The sequence below is a fragment of the Lactuca saligna genome, chromosome 8 (genome assembly GCF_052625555.1).
Source record: "Lactuca saligna cultivar CGN05327 chromosome 8, ASM5262555v1, whole genome shotgun sequence".
Classification (NCBI taxonomy): domain Eukaryota; kingdom Viridiplantae; phylum Streptophyta; class Magnoliopsida; order Asterales; family Asteraceae; genus Lactuca; species Lactuca saligna.
Window position 1 is genome coordinate 134,378,103 of NC_136424.1, and position 17,731 is coordinate 134,395,833.

General features: G+C 34.0%; 1 protein-coding gene across 1 annotated transcript; it reads left to right on the forward strand.

Moving 5' to 3' along the window:
- Positions 1-13,800: 13,800 nt before the first annotated feature.
- On the forward strand, positions 13,801-17,205 carry CAX3 (cation exchanger 3). Its single transcript, XM_078967681.1, has 12 exons — positions 13,801-14,160; positions 14,622-14,689; positions 14,796-14,824; positions 14,969-15,165; positions 15,362-15,589; positions 15,683-15,817; positions 15,912-16,028; positions 16,129-16,182; positions 16,290-16,406; positions 16,491-16,581; positions 16,692-16,759; positions 16,874-17,205. The coding sequence occupies exons 1-11, from the start codon at positions 13,885-13,887 to the stop codon at positions 16,754-16,756; spliced, it is 1,377 nt and encodes a 458-aa protein (XP_078823807.1). The 5' UTR covers positions 13,801-13,884; the 3' UTR covers positions 16,757-16,759; positions 16,874-17,205.
- Positions 17,206-17,731: the final 526 nt, after the last annotated feature.

Consider the following 17,731-nt stretch of genomic DNA (forward strand, 5'->3'; position numbering starts at 1 on the left):
AAGATTGATGATTTGAATTATCTTGTTCGTATGAGTTAGTTTAGCTTAATAAAAAAATTATGTGATAATTTGTTTTTGATCCAAATTGATTTAAAAGTTGTTCATAATATGTGGTTTTGTAACTTGTCTTCAAGTTATATGAAAAGTCACATTTATGATTTTTAAAACTCATAAAATTTCCATAAGTTATGAAAATGAAGAGTGTCATTTTTTTAAAAAAAATTTAAAGTCTTCCATAACTTGTCCTCAAGTAATGGAACTTGAAGAGTTTTTTCATTAAACTCCTTTAAACTCATAGGTTATGGAAACCAAAGGTCTTTTAAATTGTTCAAAACTTGCCCTCAATTTTTGGAATTTGTAAAGTCCCCCTCCCCCTCCCCCCCCCCCCGAATACTTTAATTCCAAGTTAGAATTTTAAAAGTTAAAATTCAACCCTTATACTATTATAATATTAATAGTTAATAGTTATATATATATATATATATATATATATATATATATATATATATATATATATAAGAACAAAGTCAGTCTTACCGTTAGTAGGTCTCATTCACGAAGCCGGTCTATAAGGGGGGTATAAGGTTACTGCCTATAAAATGGCAGTTTAATAGGTGTCCATTCTCACCCACTACTTCTTTGACTGGTGGAGGGTCGTTAGCTGAACGGGTTTAACAGTACATTAATTCTCCTTTCATTAAAAGTATAATGATAAATATAAAGTAACTAAACGCTTATAAATTCCCAATCTTAGTTACTTTACGAAAATGTGAGTTTGGTGCTAACCCATGAAATAACACTTTGTACCTTACCAAGTCGGTGGTGGAGCTTATGTGGGTAACCGGCACACTAACATGGACTTGTAAGAGTGGTAAATTGTGACTTAATTTTTATCATAGATCGGTGGAGCGCATGTGAGTAACCGGCACATTGATTAGGTGATAAAGATTAAGGGTACCAAGTTAATTTGCATGGTTATCCACACCTTGATTGTGATTCTCGGAATCTCAGTCACAAACATGAGAGGGCACAACCGAGATTTAAACATGCCATTAAAAAGTTCAATGAATCTCAAAAGATCTACGAGTTTGAATCCAATTAAAACACTATTAGGTTTTCATAGTGGAAATTGGTGAATCGTCAGTCGCCTACCTTCAAATATTTTATAGCTTGGATTACGGCATCCCTCTTCCATGTTATAAAATAATGTGTTGGGTACTAGCCTTAATATCTCATATTGGGTGTTATATTAAGGATTTAAATCAACTAACTTGAATTTCTCCCATTGTAGATGTCTGGTTCAGATAATTGTGATCTTCCCAAATCTCTTGGAATAAGCTTTATCCATCTCCTCCAGTAATTCTCACTAACCTACAAGTTTAAAGACTTGAATAGTTCAAGGTCACTTAAGTCCTATTGGCAAGTCTATGTACACTCACATCTTGGAGATGAAGTCACATATTGATAGGATGGGAGAGTTGGGTGTCAAAGTCTCAAGGAAGTTGGTTGTTGACTGGGTTCTTCAATCACTTCCTAAGTCACATAGTGAGTTCTTTAAGGACTACTATGTAACAGACTATGACTTAACACTTTATGATCTTACCTATTTGCTTGTTGCTGCTGAATCAGCAATGATTTTAATCACTGGTAAAGCAAATTTGATTGGAAGATCTACTTCCCAAATATACTTGGATATTGATAATGGTAACATTAGAAGTCCAGAAAAGCTTTCTCTTCCCAGAAAAGCTTTCTCTTCCTAATGGAAAGGGATTGGCCATGGTCAAGTCATTTGACCAATGGTAAAGAGAAAGGCTAAGTCTGATATAGTCCTTTCTACCATTCCCAAAGAGTCCATATGCCAAAAAAAGGGGCATTGGTTGCAAAGCTGCCCTATTTACCTGAAAGATCATAAGGATGGTAAAGTCAAATAGTTTGACTCTACTTCGGGTAAAGTCCACTATGTAACTTTATTAAGTTCCTATTTGGAGATTCTTATTACATGATCTGGCTAGGTCACATTTTGATCTTTTATAGAATCGAATAAAGGAAGCTTAAAAGAAGAGTAAGTTGATTCTGATCGTGAGGAGATGGATTTCGATCGCATAATTCGAAGATTAGAGTTTTGAGCTGCTACTTAAGAGTTATGATAGATTGCTCAGGCATATAAAAAAACATAGTTTTCATATGTATTTATATTGTAAGGATAAGTTTTTATGTATGTTTTAAATAAAATAAAAGTTTTGATTTTATTTATTTTAAGTTTCTCATCACCCAAGTCGCAGTTGGATAGAAACTTGGAGTCATGCAACTTGTATTGTGTGATGAATGAGAATTTTCATCTTTGGGAAATTAAGACTAAAGCCTTGTTCACATGTATATGTGAGTCAAGTGAAGGACTAGGGGATCGAGTACACTTGGTTGAGCATTGATCAGGTCCACCATAAAGAATGATAAGGCTATTCGTCATGATTTGCTAAAGTTTAATAAATATGGTTGTGCTTACTAGTTTAAGTATGATTATGAAATGTTGAAAAAGGTTCAATGTATGGCAGGACGAATGAGAAGAATCGAATTAGGAACAAATATAAAAGTTTCTCAATTTTGAAAAGATGGGAGAGTACTTACAGTATCATGTTTTATGATTATCTTAGTGATTAAGAAACCATATCACAATTAATCCTTTAAGGACATCTTAGTGCATTTGTTTGATTAAGAAGAGGAATTGTGAATTGTTGAAATGGTTAAATCAAAACATAAATCATACTTCGTTCCAAAAACAAGTCTTAGAGTCATACTCTAAGATTGTAACTTGAGTGACATAATCTTTAGAAGGATTATAACACTTGTCAAATGTAGAGTAAAATGTTTCCTTACTCTTGTACATATGAAATTGGTAAGTTGTGATGTTTTGGATAAAACAAAGACCAACTAAGGTCAATTGTGTGAAGCGTTTGTCTTGATAAGAATATGCACTAACTCTTGAAAATTTTCTATGTCAAGGAATGGTTCTTGACAAGAGAATCTTATATGTAAGGAGGTCAGTGGGAGTCTTAATGATCTTGAAAAGTTTCAAGAACTAATCAAGAATAAAACCTGTTGTTTATCACTAGCACACGACTTGGGGTTTATAGCCTATCATGTTGACATATTCTTGTTTATGTGCCCAATCCATTTAACGTTGATTATGCATGTGAGTTCTATGAGTTCTCAGTTGTTTGCATACCTACTTGAAAGCAATGGTAGGCCATTGTGCTGCCAGGTGGAAAGAAGTTAAGGTTGAGCAAGTTCAATCCATATGAGTTTGGATTTGTCATTAACCTTGTCTTTTGATTATGGTTATGACAAATTCACATGGATAAGAACTCATACACCATAAAATCTAAGTGTCATAAGGTTTCTCTCCGATTCATGAAAATGATAGTGAGGAAACGCTTTCGCTAAATAGATTTTGAGTAGATAGCAATTGTGACATTTGCATTCTCAAAGTCGTTAGTTAAGCGTGTGTGGTTAACCAACACACTAACATGGACTTGTAAGAAATGGAAAACGTCTAAACAATTGAGACTATGATTACGGCATCCCTTTTCAAAGTTCTAAAAACTGTTTAGACACACATGTGACATCCCCATTTTTCACGGTCAGAAAAGACCGATTTTGTTTATGCATGTTTGAAAATCAGAGTAATATTTTTCATAAAAATATTGCGGAATTGGTTCCCAAAATAAAATATGATAAAGATTTATCAAATCATTTATGTAGAAATGTATTTCATTAAAAAGACTCTGGATGTCATGTTCTATACAGATCAAAAGCATAAACAATACAATATAAGCCTTACTACATTATTTCATATCTATAGGCCTATATCCATAATCCCTCATCCAAAACATCACATCTATGCTCGAGTGCCACTACCTATAATACATGAAACTGAGTGGGTTAGGCTTGGGAGCCTGGTGAGCACATAGTGTTTTCAACCCACAATAAATAAGTTTATTAATTTCATCAACCAACAATAACCCGATTACTCGTTCCCGTTATCTTCACATTACGTCCCTAAAACACCTATCATATGGGACCTAGACTAAGGATCAACATCGGGATGGACACTAATGCTAAGGGGATTCCTCAGCAATAAATTTCCTTAAGGCAACCATGTGGGGGATGGAGTACACCGGTGAACACATTGTTCACAAACACCTAAAGGTTGCGAGTCTACTAGCGTTCCACTGGACTGTCTAGAAGAGTCTGCGGTCGTCATCCATACTCTGCTAGATGACAGAATCAACAACAACAACAACATCGAGGCCTCTCATCAATTTATCACACATTGTCTAAAACATCTACCCATGTTTTACCCCAACATTTTTGTAGATATAAAATACATATACAATTTAAATCATATAAAACTTGTAAAAAATCGTTCATCAAGCATAGATAGCAAGTATGCAGATAATATGCACACGTAGCACATAGTTTATATAAAATACTTCATATATGTGTGTAAGATGAAAGGGACCATGCACTCACTTGAAAAGGTGGTGATTCCGAACTCAGACAGCGCTTCGCTTTTTAAAAATAATTTCCTTTGACGAAACCTAGTATTATTACCACTAGAGTTTCGTCTATCATTCGCCGAGACTAATTAACAGTCTAGCTATTATTACTATTATATAAGTGTTAAAAAATACTTATATAACCCATAATAATAGCCCAAGTACTTCTTATAAGTTCCTAATAATGTTACTATAATTAAATAAAAGCTATATTAAAAATATTGTAGGCGTAGCTCAGTTACAGCGGGTTTTATAGAAAACCGGGATTTGCTTGCAGCAACGTTCCTGAGCCAAAAAGATCTTCTTCTTAGAGTCGTGGAGCACTCTGGGGCTTCCGCCTCGTGCTAGGGAGGTTCCTTACGCTTTTTGGGGGGTTTCGGGCCTAGAGAGATCTTCTAAAGAGAGAGTACAGAGAAGAAAAGAATGGGAAAAGTGTGAAGAAAATGAGGGTGGAAGAGGTTGTATTTATTGGGTGAAAAATGGCTGAACTTGGTGCCACATGTCACCATCTGGTGGCAAGACTTGGGGAGAAACCAATGGCCAAGATTGTGTCACGTCACCCATTTTCGCACAACACACTTCCGACTTCTAAAATCCGTAACTTTCATATATGAGCTCCATTAAAAATAAGATCTACAACTTTCATTTTGATTAATGTCGGCTAATTCTCGACCGATCTTAAATTTAACAGTATGAGGAGATTATATTGTTAAATATCGGCGTACAACTCATAACTTCTACATACGGACTCTGTTTTCATCTGTATGTTTACCGTTGAGTTCCTATTAATGAGATATTCAATTCTCATTTAGGTCGTGTATGCCAAAAACCGCTCAATCTAAAATTCGAGTTGCGGGTTGTGCACTGCTAAGCCAAATCTTAGAAAATTCATAACTTCCTCATACGAAGTCAGATTTGGGCGTTCTTTTTATGCACGCTCTCGGTTTAACGTATACTACAACTTTGTTTAGATTACTAAGGCCAAAAATTCCTCTATCGTAAGTTCACTATTTACGTCACACAACGTCGTGCCGGTTTTGTCGTGAAACTTCGATAGGTCATAACTTCTTCGTTATAACTCGGATTTCGGCATTCTTTATGTGTTCATAATCCTTGTCACGACCAATAAAACTTTTTTAATCAATATTGGTTTTATCTAACACTTTATTTTTTACGCTTATTTTTATCCTTTATTTATTATATCATTATAAGCAAGTAATAAGCACATAAATTCACATAATTCACGTATTACTCAAATAATTCTTCTTTATTACTTCAAAATAGGTTACAATGGTTGATCTGACTATTACATCACTATACTAATGCTTAGGGGTAGAATTGGTACGATACCAATCCATTTTTCTCTAAACCGTATACCGTACCAACTATAATTTGTATAAAAAAGTTGCTACCGATACCATAGCAAGTATACTTGGTACGAATTTATTTGGTTACCAATAAGTTTGGTTGGTACAAATTGGTAATGGTATATACCAACTTCTTTTAATTTTCTATTATAAGATTTAAAAATAAGCAAAGACATCGGGATTTTGATGTGTAGTATAGAAATTAGTTATGTAGTTCTTTTAGTTTACAAAAGAATTCTACTGAAGTAACGCTAAAGTAACATTTTAATATTGTGCTTTAACGTGGTAATAACTATTGACTAATACGACCAAATGACTAATATAATGTTATTAAAACTGTAAACACTAAATACAATTAACAGTTGATATATATATATATATATATATATATATATATATATATATATATATATATATATATATATATATATATAATGAATTGGTTGGTACGATATTACCATGGTATTCCAATTTTTGTACCATTACCGTACCAATATTGATCGATTGGTACGATACTACCAACCAAACATGTTGGCTACCAAATATATTGGCCACCAAGTTTCTTGGTTCAGTTGGTAACATGTTGATTGGTTTTCCATGGTACAATTTTGCCAGCCCTACTAATGCTTAGCCCAGAAACACGGGTGTTACAACACATGTGAGTTATCTAAGGAAATGTGTATGATTTTGAGAAGCTTAGATAAAGTTTTATCAACGCATCTTGTATCAGAAATCTGAACTTTGGTAGGAAAGTCAATAAAGTATTGATTTCTAGAAGTCCAATTGATTTTTGAGTACGTATCAAAGCTAGTGGGAACATAAGTGTTATGCTAATAATTATCATGTTAGTGCAGCATGATTATTATATTAAGTGTTAATTATAGAAAACAAAAGTTTGAATTGGAAAAAATTGTTTTGCTATAATTAAGGGAGAGGAAATTATACTTCATCTCAATTCTAAAAGTTTAGATTGAGATTTTAATCATCTTTAGTCAAGGATATATATATATATATATATATATATATATATATATATATATATATATATATATATATATATATATGAACTTTATGTTGGAATGGTTCAACATAATGAATTTCTATATATATATATATATATATATATATATATATATATATATATATATATATATATATATATATATATTGCATTCTAAAAAGTTGATCATGATTACGACATCTCTCTTCATAGTCAAATTATGAAAACATGGCAAGTAAAAAATATTGTAGCAAAAGATTGGTCTAGGATCATGTCTTCATGTGAGACATCATGAATCGTGTCCCATATGTTTTGGGTATAGGATCGATTACATGTGTTATAATATTTATCATTTCTAAATTTTCCAAACACCTAGGGCATTAAGAGGGGAAAAGGTCTAGAATTGGATATGACTAAAATGATTAAGCAATTGTCGATGACAATCTGAGGTTTACCAAAGATTGGTTGCTCATGGACAGTTGGAAGTATGATGTAAATTTTTGGAAAGGGCCATATTGACATATTCTGAAAGGCAACAACTCTTGTTCAGAAGTGATAGTCAAAATGGGAGTATGGAAATGTTTCCATAGGTGGAAGTTATCCATTAAATATGTGTAAGATTAGAAAACTTAATGCAAGAATGATGTTCAAAGGAATGTACTTTAAATTTGAGACTTCGTTTCCATGGAATTGGTCTCCATTGGAACACTCTGTAATGTCTGTTGACAAGTCTTTGTGATATTGTGCATGGTCATTACAAGAGGATCAATGCATATAAGTTTAGAATCTAACAGATTTCGGTAAATGGTAGGATTTTGGAATTCTTACATTTACGATAAGGATTTAGGATTGTGAAATGAGCATCATTGGAATCATGTTTAATTGGTCTATTTCACAAAGTAAAGATCATAGACAAACATAATGTGCATACTTGAAGTATGGCATAACTATTGTTTGGATAGATGATAATATCTTATAATCTTCAAACCTAGAGATATGAGTTGTTGACTATGACTTGGTTATACATTGATTGTACGAAAACGCATCAGTAACTTAATGTTATAAAACATGCCTTTGTGTATGATTCAACAAGTGGTTAGTATAAGCATATGAGTCGAACTTTACCCATTCCTTTTACCCTTATAGGGATAAAAGTGATATATGTGGGCCCCTCGATGATTTAGTGATGACAAACATAGGTGCTCGACCAGGCCTAAACTAATTTGATTTGTTCAATTAGACATTCGTCATAAATCGAAAATCAGGAAACAAAAAATGGATAGAGATAATGATTATAATCCATTTCTCAGTCCATATGATATCTAGAATGGAGGAATATATGATCCCTTATCTAATGGACACATCATTGACTAGTTCAGAGTTCAACAACGACTTTTAAGAGCTACAATTGCTAGTTGGGTTTTTGAGTCATACTTGACATAACAGTTTTAGACTTATCCAAGTGGGAGACTATTCGATTAGATGTCTAATCCCATAACTATTATTGATATGTACTCTACCCGAGAGTTGCATGGTGCATTTGAGTTGCATATCATCAGGACAATTTGTTAGGATGGACTCTTGAGAGAAAGTTACATATGATTTATTAATGTATTCTAATATATTAATATGAAATCATATGTTTTAATTAGTATTGATCAATAATTAATTTAGAATTAATTTAGTGATCAAAAGAGACTAATTAAATCTATGGGGACTAATTATGTTAATTATTTATATTTATATGTGTTGGGCTTATGATCCATGTTAGAAAAAGTTTATGTATGGATACATAAAGAGTTGGGCCACATAAACCATGGATCATACAACCCATGGGTATGGATTTTGGTTATACCCACGACTCTTGAAATCACACATATAAATATGTAGTCTATTGCCTAAAAATGCCACTAGAAGTTCTTGGAGTCCTTGGAGGTGTTTTTGGTGCATGGAGATTCTCTCTCAAGTTTCATCCTTAGTCCATGATGTGTTGTGAATTCATTTGAGGCTTCCACACTATTAGGGCTAAGCTCTTAAGGCCAAATACATCATGACCTCAAGCCACATAAAATTATGTTACCCTAACTAGTATCTTATATAGTTTATGTCAAATTCATGCTAGTTATAGGTTTAATGCCTTGGAAACCATTTGCATGTATAATTTATGAAAACATAGATCCAAGGTATTTAAGGTTGTATGTGCACCATAAGATGTTGTAGTATACTAAAACCCACCAAAAAGCACATAAAGTTTGTGACTTTATGGACTAGGATGCCTTAAAGGACCTGGATCTACATTCTGGATGTGAGGACTTAATGGTTTAATTCATAAATGAAGCCCTAAGGAAGTTGGCTGGTACGCCGTGCGTACACCCTAGTACGCTGTGTGTACTGGGTCAACTTCCCGTTTTGGTCAAGGCCAGCATACATTGGGCGTACGTGCCAGGTATGTCGCGTGTACGCATGCAAAGTGGCGAACTTGGGCTTTTGGGCCTTAGAAGTCTGTACCTGGATAATTGGGCCCCATGGCCCACTGTGGAGTAGAATTTATGGGCCTTAAACTGAGACTTAGAGTATTGGGCCATATTAGGCCACTCGAAATTATTTATTTTGGGCTAAGGATTTATTGAGCTTGTGAAAATGGCACATTTGAAGAGTTGGGCCCAATTTAGAAAATTGGGTCATTAGTGGGCTAATAGTAGGCTGGGAAAGATAAGATGGAATTGGGCCTTGGGTATAATCTAAATTAGACCGAGTAAATTGGTCATTTTACCCTAAGAAGTATTATGGATTTTGACTAAGTGTTTTTATGATAATGGTAGTCGGGGAGTCATCGGAGCAGCTGTTAGAGATTACTTTCAGTGACATTCGACATTCAGCTTTACGAGGTGAGTTACCTTCTAGTAAAAGTGGGTCGAATGCACCAATGTCAACCCACTAGTAAGAGTATATTACATATGACTGTCTTTGTGATAATGATCTGTTATGCCACTATCTGTTATGCTTTATGTACTAGTATGCTTTGATATATGTGGTAGTCGTAGGAAGGGGACTAGTCCCCAGACCTGGTTGAGATATATCGGCAGGTTAGGTTGGGCACCCAGATTTGCATGACAGTATGTTATGTTATGTTTTATGTGGTAGTGGTAGGGGTGAAATAGTCCCCGTAGCTAGTTAAAATAAACCGGAGGGTAGGTCGAGCACCCAGATATGCTTGACAAGGGGTATGTTGGGTACCCCGGTATGCCTGACAAGGGTAGGTTGATGTAATGACCAAAAATCAAGGGTAAAATTTTCATTTTTATTATAGCCAAAACATTGATACCATTTATTTCAAATATTCCAAGACATTGTTAATTAAAACATTTATCAAGGTTCGTCCCAAAATCATTTATTGCAGAAACCATAGGTGTGTGCATTGCGATCAATCCCAGCCCTTCTTTTCCAAAATCGATAATACCTGAAACAATAAACAAAACTGTAACCACGAAGCTTAGTGAGTTACCAAGAGCATACCCACACAAATCACATAATCCATATAAGCTATGAGAGCTACATAAACCATATAAGTCGTGCATATAAACATATAGGGATGTCGTGGAAACCTTCCAAGATCTTACACCAAGTGCCACGGGAAACCCCCACGTGGTCTTTACTAGCCGCCACTAGAACCCCCAAATGTGGTCTTAGCTAATTGTCGCGGGAACGTCCACACAGTCTACATTAATCATGAAAATATCATACAATCTAAATGAAGCCACGGAAACCCTCCAAGGCCTTATACAGATTGCCATCGGAACCTCCTAATGGTCTTAATACACTACCACGGGAATCCCCCGGGGACTTCCATACAAGTGTCATACCGACATATCATATATTCAATTATCAATCCAAATAACATAAAATAGGCCACGGGAACCCCCACATGGTCTTCGTATAAATACATAACATATTGACAACATATTCGCAAATATCCACTACATACAAGAGACACGAAGACAAATGGCATATTACTTATAACTTAATTGCCATAGGAACCCCCATATGTCCCTTACATAAATACATAATGTATCAATAGCATATCTGCAATAATCATTACAACTAGGTAAATGGGCCGGCCTTGGTGCCTTCGACCCATTGGTATGGTGAGGAGACTCACCTCGAATGTAGAAGCTTCCCGAATGACATCCTTAGTTGCTTCCATGTCCACTTCCGGAGATGTCAATACCAATCAATATTTCCAATTAGCAGTTGGGTGCCATACCATAATCCTTAATCCATGCATGGGGGTGAAATGACCATTCTATCCCTATCCCATTATAATCCAAAACTAAGGCCCAAAAAAATCCCAACACTATAATGTGCACAAATCCATCAATGACCCAATTTTCCAAATTGCGCACAAACCTCTACATGGTTCTTGCCATGAGGTCCAATCATTCTTTTCAGTCCAACACTCTTAGCATTCCAATGGTCCAATAATAATTCTATGATGGCCCAAGGACCAAGCCTATTGGGCCAAGTAAAGATAAATACTCCTATAAAGCCCAATATATCAATGTTTAATTGGGCCCAATCCCTTTACATGGGCCTCAACCTAAGGCCCAATAATGCTTCTCTAGTCCATAATCCTATTTAACATTGGCCCACGAAGGCCCACAGCAACCTAGTCCAAGAATTTGCCCAAACCGAGGCCCATAAATGCAAAGTCCATTTCTATATTGGGCCACAAGGTCCAATACGCCCAACTATTCCAATATTGGCCCAAAGATTCATTCAGGCCCAACTATCAGCAAATCCAGGCCCAAAACCATTTGGGACCCAAAGTTCCAAAGTCCACTAAGGCCCAAGTCCTCCTGAGAGCATACATACAGCGTACCTCTTCTGTACGCTTAGCGTACTGGGAAAAAGAGATGTACGCACAATGTACTACATTGTATGCCCAACGTATAAACGGATTATGCACAAAATCCATTAAGTGCTTAATACTTGAATACTTTACGTCCCAAACTCAGATCTAGGTCGTTTGATGAGTCCTAAGGCATAAAGTTGTGAACTTTATGCCTTTACATGCTCTAAAAATACCAAATAGCATTCTACTTTCATGGAAATGACTCAAACTCCAACATAGATGGTCTTAAACTCTAAAGGTACCAACTGTATGGACCTTGAACCTCAACAACACTAAGAGGGGCAACTCAAAGCTCCTAAAATGAAATCAAGACCAATAGATCTCATCCTTCGAACCAAAATGAACCAAAACTCACAAAATGTAGATCTAAGAGACGAATGATCAAGTTCAAAGCTTTATACCTTCATCAATCTGAGAATGAGTCCCAAAAGCCATATCCATAAGCTCCTCCTTGATTCCCATCTCTGCAACAAGCTTTATAATATCATGAAAATGGGCCAAACATCCCAAAAATGGACTCCATAAGCTCAAAATGTCACCATAACTGATATATGACGATTTCTAGGGTTTTAGAGGGTTGGGGCTAAAGATATTAGGATTAGGTTATGAGATAAGGAGCTTAAGTAGGGCCTAAGGCCCTAAAATAGGGTTCTGATCTGACTGGCGTATGCCCAACATACTCTAAAGAACATTCACAACCATCCTGGTTAGTACGCCCAACGTACTCTACGGTATGCCTCGTGTACTGCCTTCTTCACTAGTACACCCCGTGTACGCTTTGTGTACGCCCCGTGTACTCCGCAAAGCCTGAAAACCATGAAACTTCCGAAGGTCATAAATTCTTCGTTATAACTCTGATTTTGACGATCCTTATATCTACGAAAAGGTAACGAGAAGCCCTACACTTCTATCAACTCATACATTTCTTAAGACCTTCCGAACAAAATCCATTTTCCATAATAGCCTGAACTGACACTTTACCAAAATACCTCTAGGCTCCAAAATACGAACCGAACACCCGTATCACTTCTAATACATAACCCGCACCCAAATGAACCTAGATCATACCTTTTCAAAAGCCCTATCCTTATGATAACCGATATTCGACCCACAACCTCATACTAGGAATCGATTCGGAACAGAATGTTACAGCTGAGCACCTAGATATGCTCAGCAGGATAGGTCGGGCACCCAGATATGCCTGACAGTATGTTATTGTATGGTATGTGGTCTCATGACGGAATTCACTATGTTTTGCGCTTACGGTTTTCAGTTTTGGTTTTAGATACTTCTTCCTCGAAGGGAAAGGAGCCGGCCAAGTAGCCACGCATCACATACATGGTTTTCCGCATATGAGATCTCTTGGACCAATAACTTTAGTTATTTTAAAAACGTAATTAAGCTATATTAAATGTTGAAGATTTAATTAATACTTATTATATGTTCAACATGTAATATGCATTAATTACTTTATTAAAATAACTAGAATGATTGGTATACAATTAATCTTACATGCACATAATAGATAGTTAGAACATAATAACCTAACTATATATATATATATATATATATATATATATATATATATATATATATATATATATATATATATATATATATATATTAAGAAAAATGTAGTTTTCATTTGACATAAAATTAGTTTGAGACAAATTTGATATAGCCTAGGGTGATCATTTTTATGAATAGCTTAACAGTTGGTTAATGCCTAATAACTCTCTACTTATGAGGTCATTTTTGATATCATTTTGGTAATTTGCCCTAACATACCCAATTCATTGGCTAATAATTAGGAGTACAAAAAAAATATTAGACATACAGCCGAAATTTATAGGATTGCGATATTATTTTTAGGTTCATGGTTCCATGTTAAGACAAAAAGGCTGCTAGCTTCCCGGAAGGTTCTCTGATCAACCTACAAACTTATCTCTATAAAAGAGTAAGTGTTAAGTGAGTAGTACATTCATTCAAAAACACCCTCCAAGTCCTTAAACACGTATTTCTATAACAACCACCAAAGCAAAGTAATCAATGGCTTCCACTGAACCATGGTTGCTTGAAAACGGCACAGTCAAGAGGCTGACCAAGGAGACCAGGCACGGTCATGGCCATAGCCGGACTGCCCATAACATGTCGTCAACCTCCCTACGTAGAAAGTCGGATATGTCCCTTGTGTCAAAAGTGCCATGTGTAACTCTTAGAAAGTTTCTAGCCAATCTCCAAGAGGTCATTTTGGGTACAAAATTATCAATCCTTTTTATCGCAATTCCCTTTGCCATTGCTGCCAAATACCTCGGTTTCGCAAGAGTGAGTTCCTCTCGATGCCACTGTCATTGTACAAAATAACTCTCAGAAAATAAGTCACAAATTCTAGATTATAAAGATTGATATTTGTGTATATATATATATATATATATATATATATATATATATATATATATATATATATATATATATATATATATATATATATATATATATATATATATATGTTAATTCATAATAACTAATTTTTATGGTTCCAATACAATATGACTACACATAAAAACTAAATTAGTTTGCATGTTATACATTAGTTAGAAATTTAAACTAAAGAAATGGCTTTTTATTAATTTCGTTATTATTATATTATATTGTCATTTCTTATTTACAAAATTATATTGGAAGTATAAGTGTAAAATACGTGCAATACATCATATACATGTGGATTATTACAATCAAGAAAGTTTTATATTAACATTCTTCTTGTTTTGTTTTGTGAAAACCAGCCATGGGTGTTTTCATTGAGTTTGCTTGGATTGATGCCTCTTGCAGAACGTGTTAGCTTCCTAACAGAGTAAGAGACTATATACTCATTCTTTTATTACAATTACTGTTTTATATTTCTTTAAGTACTGATATGTGTTAAATTCCTTTTCTTTATTCTTCTTATCAAATTACAGGCAACTTGCTTTCTACACTGGTCCCACAGGTACAGTTAATCATATCACTATATTGATCAGTCTACTTATACAACAATCTATACATAACATTAATAACAAAAGATTATCATTTGATGACATATATAAGATCTTAGTATATTTGATCTATGTTAATTTATGTTTTATTATTGTAGTGGGAGGTCTCTTGAATGCAACATGTGGAAATGCAACAGAATTGATCATTGCCATATTTGCATTAATGGAAAACAAAGTGGATGTCGTCAAATATTCTCTCTTGGGTTCCATTCTCTCCAACCTTCTTTTGGTTCTTGGCACCTCTCTCCTTTGTGGTGGCATCGCTAATATCTCAATCGAACAAAAGTTTGATAGGGTAACCCCACCCCCTCTCTATATATCTATATATATATATATATATATATATATATATATATATATATATATATATATATATATATATATATATATATATATATATATATATATATATATAGTATATATGTATATGCATGCGTGTATGTACATGCATAATAGTAAATTGACATGCATGTATACACTTGTTGAAACAGAAACAAGCAGATGTAAACATAGCACTACTACTACTAGGATTGCTATGCCACATGTTGCCACTCTTGTACAGATACGCAGCTGTTGCGAGTACAACTGCTGATGCATTGAGTACAGCTAAAGCAACACTGGATTTGTCCAGAGCTAGTTGTGTCGTCATGCTTATTGCTTACTTCGCTTACCTTATCTTCCAGCTATGGACTCATCGCCACATCTTTGAAACCCAAGAGGTACAAATGAAGAACAATCACGTTGTAATTTATGTTTGAAATGAAGAATTGATTTGTTAATTAAGTAAATTAACAAATTGGAAATGCATGCAGGAAGAGAATGATGATGATATGGATGTAAGTGACGATGAAACAGCTGTGATAGGGTTTTGGAGTGGGCTGATTTGGTTGATTGGAATGACTGCAGTTATCTCATTGTTGTCTGAATATTTGGTGGATACCATTGAGGTATATATATATGTCTATCTTTTTCTTGAATATAATAATTTTTAGAATTTGATATAATTTAGTTTAATAAAATAGTAATTTGGATTTATAATAGGAAGCCTCAACTTCATGGGGTATATCAGTGAGTTTTATCAGCATCATCGTGCTACCAATTGTTGGAAATGCAGCTGAGCATGCTGGAGCAATCATCTTTGCTTTCAAGAACAAACTGGTATTTTTTTTTATTTATATTTTCTTTTTTCCATGTTTTGAAATTTAGGGTTTTTTTTCACTTGATTTTGATTATTTATTGTGTTTATTCATAACTGTAGGATATAACTTTGGGTGTTGCTCTTGGATCTGCAACTCAAATTTCTGTCTTTGTGGTGAGTTTTCTTTCGAGAATTTAAAGAAATGATGTATGTTTTGGATTTTTGTTATTTGAATTTTGGAAATATATATAATTTGGATTATATAACATTATATATATTAGGTTCCAATGAGTGTTATTGTGTCATGGGTAATTGGCATCAAAATGGATCTTGATTTCAATCTCCTTGAAACTGGTTCTCTTGCTCTCACAATTATAGCAACAGCTTTCACATTACAGGTATATTTTCTTCATATTTACATAATTTTCAACTTAATGTTAAAATGTATTTTCAAAAATATAATATATATGAAAATTTTGTAGGATGGAACTTCTCATTACCTTAAAGGAGTAGTTCTTCTGCTTTGCTACTTTGTTATTGGGGCTAGTTTTTTTGTGTCCGTTTCTCCAACTGGTAAAACTTCTTACATTTATGTCTTATTTGTACTTCTTAATTATTTATTGCTCATTATTGGCTTTTTCGTATTTTCTAATTATTTCTTGAAAATATTAATCCTTCTCTAGCACCAGACTCCAATGGCGTGAAAATGCAACTTGAATCATCAAACCACGGGATCTTTAGAGTTTGAAAGGTCGTCTACTATTTCTCTTTTTTTCATATTTTCTAATTAAATATAAGGATAACTATTTCTTTTATATATGTATATGAAACATTTTCCTCACGTATGAATATTATTTACATGCAGGATTTGAGTTTTGAGGTAGAATCTTGAAGCATGATGCCTTTGTACTTGATTCTTTCATTGGATTGGACAGAGCCGAGTGGATTATGCAGTGTTGCTTGTATAGTACAAGTAGAAGCTTGGAGGTCTTTGTATTCTTGTGTATGAGTCAATATTTTGCTGTAATTTTTTTGTTAAATATGATAAAAGATCGCATATTGAGTGGGATGATATGTGATATAAATAAGTTGTGTAAAGCTTTAGCTTTGCTTCTTTAATCTTATTTAAATAAGCCATGTAAAGCTTTAGTTTTGCTTCTTTAATCATATTTATAATAGTTTCTTCTATTTTGTTTACAGTGTTCATATTCTATATGAAAAACTATGAATTTTCATCCCTTTTTTTTGTTTTATGTGAAAGAATTCTTTGTAAATAGGATTTTTAAACTTATGGTTCATCCAATGTTGGATCCATATAAATTTCACAATGTTTTCTCTCTCCTTTTATTGGTTATAGTATATTAAAAGTAGAGTCAAAGAAAAATAATTGTTTTTGTGATCCCCGCACATGGTTTTGATCATGTTCAAAACCCGTTATATGATGATGCCAAGTAGGACCGATAATTCTCGATACGACCCGTGATACGATATGAAATAAATGGATTTTGGTTGAGTTTTTCAACACGCCAACCCGTTTATTAAATGGGTCATATATGGATTTATCAAAAAATAAACGGGTTGACCTGTCAACCCGTTTATATTTTTAATAAAAAAAATTATTTTATTTTTATATGTATTCATCTATCAAATATTAATATTTAATATGTATTCTATAGTATATACTATTGATTCATAAACCATTTGATTGTTTTGACATTTTGAC